Here is an 11,118-nt window from a genome sequence, read left to right on the forward strand (position 1 = left end):
AGAAGCATGTATCTTTGGGCAGAGAGATTCATTAAAGGGTAGCATCGCGGTTCGCAATGAGCTAGGGGATTGAGAGGACCCTAGGAGCGAGTCTAATTACGTGAAACATCTTTCATCATACATGAAGTATGAGCTGCTATACGAAGAAATTCCTAAGGATTAATGTCCAAACGGATGATACGTGGAGTTACCTCAATTGTTTCCTCGAGTGCCGGTCCTGAGAGTAAGCTTTAATGGACAGGTTTCCTGATTCATCCACTCGCTGTAAGCTTGAGCTGGTTCGTTTGATTTATTGGATCCTTACCTGTCCCTCCAAAGGCAGTAATATGGGAAATGAAAGGGAGCGAAGGGAAACGGGATTCAGAATCTTATGAATTCTAGAACATGGAAGTCAAGACTCGGAAGCAACATTATCAGGTGATAGCTGCCTTGCAACTCCCGAACAAGTACCGGCGCTTGTTCCGTATAGAGTTTGACGTTTTAGTACTGGTTGCATTATGGTACACTTGGGCTTCTTTGATCGCTCTTATCCTGTCTCCTCTCGACCACTATGTCTGGTACTGGCATAGACGAAAAATCTCCCACTGACCCGACTGCGGTAGCAGCCCAAGATTCTGCTGCTGCCGAGCCACAAACCGCTGCAGTCGTCGAAGAGCAGGATCCATCGAAAAAAGAGAGCTGGCGTCAGCAAGAGATCCACACAATTCCAAAAAAGTATGTTTTGATCTTTGCGGGCTTTTACTGGCAGGTCGCCTGATATAAGGTGTAGTAACATGGCCATCGTTTTCACTGGGTGAGCTTGAAGCAACTTGGAAGACATTTCTGCATACGAATAAACTTTGAAACAGTCTTATGCTTTCTTGCAAGTACATTTTCTTATTTCTGAAAGCCCTCGCTGAGTAGAGCATATAGTGTTTCTTGCCGCGATGGATCAAACGATTGGTCTGTAAATGTCATTGCCTAGTCGAATTCCTGAGCGTATTCACCGATACTCTTAGTTTCTACCGCTTTGCCAACTATTGTGAGGCAGTTAGGTGGTGGGGATGCTTATTCATGGGCCGGAACAGCCTATCTTCTCACTGGGGCGTGTGAGAAAACCTCAGCACAGTACAATGCTGAGTGTCATTGATGTATTTGCTTGCTAGGTCTTACGCCATTATGGGGGAAACTATCGGTATACAAAAAGATTTAGGTCGCAACTCAGAAAATGAACTTTTCTGCATAGGACATTGTTGGCCGCAAACCTCTTCTATTCTTTGTCATCGCTGTTTTCTTAGTGGGATCTGCGCTTTGCGGAGCAAGTCAAAGTTTTATCATGTTCCTCATTAGCAGAGGCGTTCAGGGGGTCGGCGGTGGTGGTATAATCCAGCTCATGCTCATCACAATTGGCGATATTGTTGTGCTGGAAGAAAGGGCCAAGTATGCTGGAATGATGGGGTAAGGAACTCTGCTCTTTTCCGATTCTCCTTTTTTCATCTCCGTTCTGTGCTTCATAGGGCCGTCTGGGGAATCGCCTCCGTCATCGGGCCTCTGATTGGTTAGTAGGTTCCCAAAAATCAGTATTCAGGACTCTTAATAAGATACATGCTATGCAGGTGGCGCATTCACTGATAAAGTCTCATGGAGATGGGCATTCTGGATAGCAAGTGCAAGAACAGTCCTGCCATTCGATGTCTAACTTTCCATAGAATCTTCCGACTGGTGGAATTGCTGCTGGTCTCTTGTATTTTCTCAAAGTAAATGCTCTTCAAACCATCTTCGTAGCTTGTCAACGGTCTAATACATCTACATAGCTCAACCCTACTCCACCGAAATCAGTCAGGGTATACATATCCCAATTCGACTTCCTTGGTTTGGGTTTGTTCATGGCAGGTGTCATATGCCTACTTGTTGGCTTTCAGCTGGGCGAAACGAGTTGGTCACGGACAACCATTGCACTTGTGGTCGTCGCATGCGTTTTGCTTGTAGCTGGATGCATCAATGAAATTTACACAAAGCGAATTCCAATCATTCCTCCTCGGTTGTTCAAAACCCGGACTACTGCTGGCCTACTCATCTCTGTTTTCATTCATGGTTTTGCTTACTATATGGCAGTTTATTGCGAGTTACTCTATTTCTGGTCAAAGCTCACACTGACAAAAATGTCTAGTCATCCCTGTCTATTTTCAAGTTCTTGGTAGCTCAGCCATAATGTCTGGCATTGAAATGCTTCCTTATTCTTTTGGGAGCTCTATGCTTTCCATCATATCAGGACGAGTGGTCACAACTACCGGGAAAACGAGGCCGACTATATGGTTTGGCTTTGTACTGCCATTTCCTTTTTGCAAGAGACTGTTGCTGAAGCGCGCTTACAGGTTGTGATGACGTTAGGTTACGGCTTGATGATACAACTCAGCGATACCTCCAATCGGTGAGGCTCTTTAGTCACATCTACGAGATACACTCTGAATGAAGGTTCATCGAATTCCGACAGGGCCGAAAAGGAGTTGTATCTACTTGTTGCCGCAATCGGAGTGGGCAGCCTATTCCAACCTCCGATGATTGGTGAACAGAATGTTACGAGGCTGTTATCTTTTGTCACTCACCCACCCTCTTTCAACACTCTGCAGCTCTTCAAGCCGCCATGCCCGTAGCTGATATGGCAAGTTCAACAGCCGCTTTCGGACTTATTAGGTGAATTCCCAAAGTGTTTATGGAATCAGTCTATCTGACACTGGCAACCAGAACAATAAGTGGATCTGTCGGACTCAGCGTTGGCAATGTCATATTTGCTACCGACTTGAAGAAGCGCCTTCGTCCCGTCTCCGGATACGACGTTTCAAACAAGACCGTCAGTGAGCTAACCAATGATATAAGAAATCTCGTGGATATTCAAGTGAGACATTTTTTAAATCTCGAATACCGGCTCACTCGCTGATTCTGTATCTGAAGCCGCCCAGCCTGCGTCAAGAAGTGATTCATGCGTATACGAAGAGCTTAGCTACACTATGGTAAAAATTTCATGCTTTACGGCAAGGGCGTTAATGCATCACCTTACATAGGATCGTTTGCACGCCAATGCTTTTCGTTGGCCTTGTTGCTGGTAGGCTTACAGCCTCTTATTTTTGTGGAGCGCACAACTCACCCGATGAAAGTCCTCTGTATACGATCTTATTCGCTGAAGCGTAAGATTGTACGTGCTTCCGACGATCAAGAATCACAAGCGCAAAACTCACCACAAAATCAACCGTCTACCTCGAGCTCTGATGAGAAGAATTCCGAAGCGGTGTGATATTTTCACAGCATGAGGGTTGACTTCAACACGTCTCAACACCTGAGGATGGACCTCGCGTTTCAGTTGAACCTCAACGGTTTTATACTGCAAGAGTTTTAAAACAGTAATCTGATGTGGATATCAATACATGATGATTAATGATCAAGATTAATGAACTTCAAAACATGCAATACGTATATACAAAATACAAAATATGTGTAGTACAACACAACTGTAGATATAAGAAAGATACAACGAGCGATAGATGATATACACAGGATTTGCAAGAAAGGTTTATTTGGATTAGTTATTTTCAGGTAAGGGAAGCATCTGCCCACGAATCAAGCTTTGCTTCGCCCAAGACCAGGATGCATAGATCGTTCCTTCTTTAGGGGCAGGGAATTTCGAGTTCCATTTCGGGTCCTTGAACAGGACATAGTCAAAATGTTCATCCTTGGAAGCATCTTGAAGATTAGCAACAGCAGTAACTTGGGACGCTCCCATGGCCAAGATGATTAGAGGAACGCCAGACGTGATTTTGCTCCGGTTTGTGACAATTCTTAGGGCTCCGAGCCCATGATCATCATAATTATTAGCACTCTGTGAGTTCTTGAATCAATGCATGCTGAAGGAAATCAAAAGACTTACCATTCTCTCTTCATGTTGCTCGGGAATATAGTCATCGCCTACGCAAAGGACAGACGATCCGGAAAATAGTTTTTGAGCATAGGGATTATCCATGATATTCGTGAGATGTTCAGGCATCATCCCCCAGTCTAGGTTCACGGATTGAGACAATCGGACGTTCTGCGATGTGTAGTTATCAATTCCTTTTGGTAGAAGGTAGCTACTCCACTCTTTGGCATCACGCTGCATCAGAACGAGGAGTTAGTTATGAAGAGATAATGTGTACAAAACAAGAGAACGTACATTTTGAAGACTATCCGTCATCCAATTGGTGGAGAGACATGGTACACCTAGAGCCAAGGCGATGAGGTATTTGGGCTTTTGACAGACAGCATCTGCGAGCACAAAGACACGGCGGATACTACCCTCGTCTGGATCCTCAAACCATCGAGCTTGCTCCTTCGTTATCTTCCAGCTTTTCGGATTCCGGTTGCCAGTGTCTTTGCCCTTCCCTTTCTTGCCTTTGCCTTTGTCATAAATGTAGGTGCCAGATGTCTGGAGAGCATCCGACCAATCTTCGATTAGAGTAGCACCGTTCTCTATCATTGCAGCAAGAATTTCATTCTTCTCTTTGTTCCACTGGAGTGCATTCGGGTTGGATGTAATGATGATCCCGCATCCTCGAAGAAAGCTGTCTGCACCCTCAGGAAGTGCGGACTGTCTGGACGTGTCATGAATACCAGCTAATACGCCAATCGTCAACTCCCTATCGCTCCACTGAGCCTCGACTTTGTCGCAAGGGATGCGGAGGTAACGATACGTCAGATCGAAAGTAATTCCGGAGCCGGAAACAACGATCATGTCCTCCTTGACTTCTGAGACTGTTCCAGACTTCTTCGTCTTGGAATCCATCACTTCGTCGCCCACTCTGAGTTCCAATTGGCGCATACTTCCCGTCTTCGCCCATCCCGCTGAGTTGTCATCATATAAAATTTTGTAACTGTCTGGTGTTTGGAACTCTCGCACCGTACCAGGATACCAGTAGCCATCTGTGTAAAGAACCAGTACGCGAAGTGACGCAACCTGGATGGTATTTTTGCCGTTAACTGATGCAGTACTGTGGCGACGAGGATGATTAGCAGGTGTTTGCGTGTGTTCTTTCTTCGAGGCTTTACGGGGTACAGAAATAGCGACACTACGCTTGCGCTTACGGTGAGATTCACCAGCAGCAGAAGGGCTAGGTGTCATGTCAACTCCGTCCCCTGAGACTGTAACAACATCATCTTCCTCTTTGATGAGAACAATCTCGTCATCAATGTCCCCGTCACTATCGCTCTCCACTAACGAACGTCGGTTCCTTGTCGGACGAGTGCTTCTTCGAGCAGGAGGCATTGTTGTCTTGGCTTTCGTTACCCTCCCTTTCTTCTTCGAAGATTCGTCTTTTACAGTCTCAGTGGCCGGAGTAGCCTTGCGCTTGGAGGAAGTTCGAATTTGGGTTACTGTCGCGGTCATCTCTTGGTTTTGATTATCTCGACGTTTCTCTTCGGCCTTCGTTGAACGCTGGGAGTGTAGAAAATCAATTTCAGATCTCTTGTCAATGAAGAAAGACCGACTTTAGGGGGCGGTGGAGGCATATGCACAGCGGACGGGCAGCCTTTGACATTGTCAACTTTCTTGATGCCAGATTTCACGACAGCAGCTAGCGGTATTTCGACCTCATCGACCTCATCGACTTCCATCGGTTGCGGATGGGTTCCGACAGGCTGATTTATGGCACGGGTATCAAAGACCTGTCTGGGGGAAGTCACAGCGTGAACTGACGATGAGCGCTTCGTCGATTTGACTGGTGACGGAACAGGAGGTTCGGAGTCCGGCACGATTTCTAGAGCGCTGATAGGAGATTTGGCGCGGGTGAAGGTGGTACGAACGGGGGGCTGGGGAGCTGGAATAACGGAATGGACGACGCTGCCAGGTTTAACCTCATCGGAATTCACTGTAGAATCATCTAGAATCTGGTTCGCGACGTCTTGAGCTTCCACTATTTGAGTAGCCGCTCCTTCCTCCTGGGAAGTCGACCCATGCCCAGCAGGGAACTGAACGGGTGGCACCCATTCACCCTCCTGCTGAGAGCTCTCCACAGGCTGCGTGGCCGGTTGTGTCTCTTGGTCGGAATCACCAGGATCTGGCATTCCGGCCGGAAATTGGCGCATAAATCCATCATCTAGAGGAGGTGCAGAGGAATCATAACCGTCATAGAAAGTGTCGTTTCGAACCGCTGCAATTGCTGCACCTTCCTTGGCAGACGCCAAATATCTGTGGCGTCGATGTGGAGGAACCTGGATGCCGGTGAAATTCGCCCAGTCCTTATCATTGATAACAACGTTATCGTCAGAAGAAGCTGCAGGCTGTGTGCTCTGCGTAGCTTGAGATTGAGAGTCTGGGTAGAGTTCGTTCTCCATTCGACGCAACGCGTCCATGTCATACTCCGGCACGACTTGGGCCTGTGGTTCATCATCTTGAGAGCCTATCTCTGAAAACTGAGAGGCTTTGTCGCTATTCTGTGATTGTGAATCGACAATTTGTGAGATGGGAGTGGCATGATGGTTTGAAAGAGCCTCTCGAATACCGTCAAGACGTTCAGGACTGCTGGCACCGAAATCACTGCAAATCATTTCCGATTCAGGCCTCTCGCCAGGTAATTGATAGGGTGGAGATGGAACGTTCCCAGCGGCCTCGACAGAGGGTTCGTCACGACGTTCAAGAGAAACAGAGAGTCTTTGTAAGGATTCAGACTGTTCGTCAGGGTCAGGATGTGCGTTTGGACTCTTTAAAGTAAAACTTGAGAAAGGGAAAAGAGGGCGCATGGCAACATTACGCACATTCTTTGACCAGGTAAAAGCATTCTCGTTTGATGAACAAGGGTCATTCGGTTCAAGCTTTGACGATTCAAGTTCGGTCGAAGAATGATGGTTTTCCTTTTGTGAACCGTGCGTCCCTTCTTCTACATCATCGCTAAAATGCTGCGTTTGACTCATCGGGCTGCCTTGTCCTAGACCCAGCAAGCTATATTGTTGACGTGGAGAATAGTGCTCTGATTGAGCAGGATCTGAAGGTTCATACTTAGTTGAAAGCTCCTCGCTGACTTGTGACTCCTCTGCTATGGTCCCTGGATTTTCGTTCGCCAACAACTTTGCTAGTTCTTGTGATGTTTGAGATTCTCCCGTCTCACTGCGAACGATACGTGGGTCTGTCGTGAACTTAATTGGAATAGAAAGCCAGAAACTCACTTGCAGTCAAGCATATTATTGTCGACGGGTGGGGCCCATAAAGTAAAGCCTCAGAAAAGAGTGTTTTATATGGAGACCAATTTTTCACAGGAATTGAACGCGTCTTATGTATAGGGTTTAAGGCAACCAGGGATAAATCATCAAACGCGGGCAGCATTGACTGTGGTTGGGAAATTGAATCCTGCAATCAATTGTCGATCTCAAAGCACGTGCTTAATTATCTTTTCAACCCTGACCCCCCTAAAAGTTTCAAAGTTTCAACGTTCAACTACCACACCAAATTTTCACTTTGACTGCGCTGGTCGCCGTGCACGACACTCTTTAATCCATCAAGTATGCCTAATCTGCACCGAATTCGGCCTTATCAACGTGTTGTAGACAATGAAATCAAGACCAACACGGGTTCCAAGGACGCACCTTCGAAGAGCAACGAAAAAGTTTTTTCCGGAAAATACACAGACGTCCCCGTCCCAATTCCAGAGACAGGAATCACTACGAGTAACGATTTGTCCGCCTTGTCTAATACTGTATCCGTATCTCGCACCACACTATCTCCTTTCATCAGTGTAACTCCAGTTTCTCTTGTAATCCCGACAATTTTTTCCTCGCTCAGACCCACTACGCTCAATCTAGTATCCAGCCCTTACCCTACTACCGAGGTTTCCTTGTCAACAACTTTGCATTCTACTGTATCATCAATCTCGTCCCCTTCGCCTAGTACAGCTGTTCATCCTGCATCAGCACATAAACTACCCATGACTGTCGTTGCCGTTCTCGCCGTGGGCTCAGCATTCTTCCTGCTAGGTATTTTCATTGTTATCAAGGCTTGCACGCGCCCAGCGCGTCCTACCCGACCAAAACCGTCTTTGCCAATTCTAGACGATGCGTTCGCCGATGATGATCTGTATAGCCCTACAAAAGTAGATTCCCCGATCTTTGGTGGCAAAGAGCGCCTCTCATCGCAGAATGAGAGCGGTGCGCCGACTTGGACTTGGACACAATATTCTGAAAATAAACCTGAAGCTGTTCCTCCACTTCCTTACTCCCAAGCTTCAGACTCTGATTCACGCCGTGGTGCTACTCCGCATGCACCAAACCCCATCTCTCCGGGTGAAATGATTGGTCCAAGCGATTTTCTATTTCCTCGTCCACCCCCGTCTCAAAGTGTCCCCACTACGCTAATATCGAATACTTCTCATTTTGGAATACCCGGTGTCTTGGCTACCGCCGCCAGTAGATTCTCGATTGCACGTTCCGTGTCTGTATACCCAGCCTCCCCAGTGACACCCGCAGTCGACGGGAGGAACTACACTGCGGATGGACATCCTATCATGAAACGCAGCTCTAAGCTAGGTTTACGAAGAAGCCGCAGCGATATGACTGAAGTAACTAGTCGATTATCAAGGGATTCTCTTGCGTATGACGGAGCGGACCTCAAATCACCTCAATTCCTGGCTCATTCCCAGTCTGAAGCTCCTACTGTGCCTGTAGGTAGAACTCGTATTAAGTCGTCATATTATACGCCAGGATCGTATCCCCGGATGTCATCTCTTCCTTCTTCCACATCCACGAAAACAAAAGCCGATGATATCATCGAATTCAATATCCAAGAATTGCCGCCTATCCGGACAAATTCACGCAAGGACAGGGATACGGAAGCGCTCACATCTGCTCTGGGCTTAGCCTCTCCACTCATGGAGACGATCGCGCTATCTCCAGTACAGACCCTCTATCCTGACGACTCATTGTCTGTGGTTGACGTGAAGAGGATGCCCAGTCACAAGCACAGCAAGAAACCCGCAATAGTGGATACCAGCACTGCCTTGGGAAGTTTGATGTTGGTGGATTTCGGGACCACGGTATCAGGACTCGCTGCGCGCTTAGGAGATTCCATTGAATTCAGCTCCAGCAAGAAAGTCCCACTCCAGACCCAACACGATATGCCTCCTCGTGTTCCTTCACCTCCGCATCTTCCTTCGCTAGCGCAGATGGGGCTGGAACATGCCAACCCGGAAGCATACGCTGAATATAGAAGCCCGACGTATAGTATATTTGGTCTCTATGGTGAAGATAGAAAGAGTCGTTTGAGTATGCATAGCAAGACAGGATAGGCAAATACTACAGGCCAATACATGACATTATTGATACCTTAGCCTAATACAAATTTGTATAATAGCTGTCCTTGATCTGATGATGGAAGTATTTGGGGTGATAAAAGTTGATGCTCCGTCGGCCTCTACTTTAGGTTTTTCTTCCTTGAACCATCATCACCTGAGAACTTGTAGATCAAGCTCTTTTCGCTCTACATTTTCTTCTTGGCCCATCAATCATGTCTAAGTTTCCTAATACTACGGCCAATCATCCGTTCCAAGTAGAGCCTGACGACATTCAGGATGAGGATCTCGGTCTGGCGACCGCAGCTCCTATACCTTCAATTGGTGGTATCCCTCTCAAATATGTGTCGTACGTTCAATGTCACTATTCGCATGTCTTCATTGTTGATAGCGGGATTTTCAGTTTGGTGACGCTGGCCGTGCAAAATTCCATGTTGACAATCATAATGCACTACTCAAGAGTTTCAATACCCTCGTCGCGAATGTACTCTGCTGCTACTGCGGTTCTGATGAATGAAGTCCTCAAGGGCTCCATATCACTGTTCATTGCCTTTTGTCGCATAGAACCCAGCAGCAGCGCAGAGCCCTCAGTATTCATCAGCCTTCGACCAAGAGTGTTCATGAGCAAATTCAGAAAATTGTCAAGAGATATCTTCAGCACGGATTGCTGGAAATTGTCCATACCTGCAGTGTTATATGGTGCGCGATTCTCTGTTCGTCTATCCTCTCAATACTGACCCTAAATTTAGTCATTCAGAACAACCTGCAATATGTCGCTGCATCAAATTTACCAGCTGCTACATTTCAAGTAAGTTACCAGATGAAGATTTTGACTACTGCTGCGTTTTCGGTCGTCATGCTGCGGAAAAAACTGACCTCCTTGCAATGGGTGAGCGAGAAATCAATTTCAATATACCCGTCAATGTTCAATTACCTTCCGATAGGTCTCTTTATTGGCGTTGGCCATCGGGGTTGGTATTGTGCAAATTCAATCAGGTGTTGCAGCGCATCATGGTTCCTCTCTCGAGCTGTCAACTATGAACGCTAGCAAGGGCTTCCTCGCAGTGGTAGCAGCTTGCTTCACATCAGGCCTGGCAGGAGTCTATTTTGAGATGGTGCTCAAAAACTCTCAAGCCGATCTCTGGGTTCGTAACGTCCAGTTATCCCTATTTTCCCTCCTCCCTTGCCTCGCGCACATTGTCTTCAGTGACTCCGCAGCAGTTCCATTCGGTTCTTCAGGATGGTTCAGCAGCCTATTTAGCAACTTTGGACTTTGGGCTTGGGCGACAGTACTGGTTCAAGTACTGGGCGGCTTGGTGACCGCAATGGTTATCAAGTATTCTGACAACATCCTCAAGGGCTTCGCCACGAGTTTGAGCATTGTCATTTCATTCTTGGCGTCCGTGGCGCTCTTCGATTTCCGCATGACTTGGCCTTTCATCATTGGCTCTGCTGTCGTACTCAATGCGACTTGGATGTATAATCAACACCCTCAACGGGTTCGAATTGTCACTGGTCGCGACTTGAAAGCTTGGACTGTATCATTGCAGGAAAAATGGAGGGGAGAGAATTCTACACGCTCCCTTGCCGACGGCCCTGTATATCAGGTCCTTTCTTCTTCGATTTCTCGTACAGGATCCTTAATTTCTCTATCCGCATCTACATCTTCGTCAGATTTGCATGAAAAATACTTATATGGACGCTAACTATCTTTATATGATTAATATCCATCCATTCGTTACGCATCGACCACTTCGATTTCCGGACTCCTGTCTTTCTTTGCGTAGCTTTCTTTTTTGTGCAGCCTATGACACTTTGAGCCTTGGCTCTTTAATGC

At 46.8% G+C, this 11,118-nt stretch overlaps 4 protein-coding genes across 4 annotated transcripts; 3 read left to right on the forward strand and 1 right to left on the reverse strand.

The window, feature by feature from the left end:
- Window positions 1-240: 240 nt before the first annotated feature.
- C8R40DRAFT_529687 (MFS general substrate transporter) lies at window positions 241-3,301 on the forward strand. The gene is made up of 19 exons (XM_046235355.1): window positions 241-264; window positions 319-714; window positions 770-793; window positions 849-862; window positions 913-942; window positions 999-1,088; window positions 1,146-1,174; window positions 1,226-1,437; window positions 1,497-1,537; window positions 1,596-1,642; window positions 1,689-1,736; window positions 1,794-2,100; window positions 2,150-2,304; window positions 2,355-2,410; window positions 2,474-2,544; window positions 2,610-2,673; window positions 2,725-2,875; window positions 2,932-3,082; window positions 3,135-3,301. The coding sequence occupies exons 2-18, from the start codon at window positions 551-553 to the stop codon at window positions 2,992-2,994; spliced, it is 1,566 nt and encodes a 521-aa protein (XP_046082849.1). The 5' UTR covers window positions 241-264; window positions 319-550; the 3' UTR covers window positions 2,995-3,082; window positions 3,135-3,301.
- Window positions 3,302-3,556: 255 nt separating this feature from the next.
- C8R40DRAFT_1174213 (uncharacterized protein) lies at window positions 3,557-7,181 on the reverse strand (the record flags this gene model as incomplete). Its single annotated transcript, XM_046232150.1, has 6 exons — window positions 3,557-3,853; window positions 3,902-4,123; window positions 4,184-5,440; window positions 5,494-6,705; window positions 6,760-7,108; window positions 7,168-7,181. The coding sequence occupies 6 exons, from the start codon at window positions 7,179-7,181 to the stop codon at window positions 3,557-3,559; spliced, it is 3,351 nt and encodes a 1,116-aa protein (XP_046082850.1).
- A 186-nt stretch (window positions 7,182-7,367) lies between these two features.
- On the forward strand, window positions 7,368-9,375 carry C8R40DRAFT_1120138 (uncharacterized protein). Its single transcript, XM_046228750.1, has one exon. It carries the CDS (start codon window positions 7,503-7,505, stop codon window positions 9,276-9,278), a length of 1,776 nt encoding a protein of 591 aa, XP_046082851.1. The 5' UTR covers window positions 7,368-7,502; the 3' UTR covers window positions 9,279-9,375.
- A 121-nt stretch (window positions 9,376-9,496) lies between these two features.
- On the forward strand, window positions 9,497-10,987 carry C8R40DRAFT_1054022 (nucleotide-sugar transporter-domain-containing protein; the record flags this gene model as incomplete). Its single annotated transcript, XM_046224904.1, has 4 exons — window positions 9,497-9,630; window positions 9,685-9,980; window positions 10,031-10,170; window positions 10,226-10,987. The coding sequence occupies 4 exons, from the start codon at window positions 9,497-9,499 to the stop codon at window positions 10,985-10,987; spliced, it is 1,332 nt and encodes a 443-aa protein (XP_046082852.1).
- Window positions 10,988-11,118: the final 131 nt, after the last annotated feature.

The sequence above is a fragment of the Lentinula edodes genome (genome assembly GCF_021015755.1).
Source record: "Lentinula edodes strain Le(Bin) 0899 ss11 chromosome Unknown C8R40scaffold_35, whole genome shotgun sequence".
Lineage (NCBI taxonomy): Eukaryota > Fungi > Basidiomycota > Agaricomycetes > Agaricales > Omphalotaceae > Lentinula > Lentinula edodes.

Bases quoted from the DNA above. Each gene is read 5' to 3' on its own strand.
- C8R40DRAFT_1120138 (XM_046228750.1), top strand. From the start codon at position 7,503: ATGCCTAATCTGCACCGAATTCGGCCTTATCAACGTGTTGTAGACAAT.
- C8R40DRAFT_529687 (XM_046235355.1), top strand. From the start codon at position 551: ATGTCTGGTACTGGCATAGACGAAAAATCTCCCACTGACCCGACTGCG. The intron at 1,737-1,793 runs GTAAATGCTCTT...ACATCTACATAG, and splicing joins GTCTCTTGTATTTTCTCAAA to CTCAACCCTACTCCACCGAA. The intron at 2,545-2,609 runs GTGAACAGAATG...AACACTCTGCAG, and splicing joins ATTCCAACCTCCGATGATTG to CTCTTCAAGCCGCCATGCCC.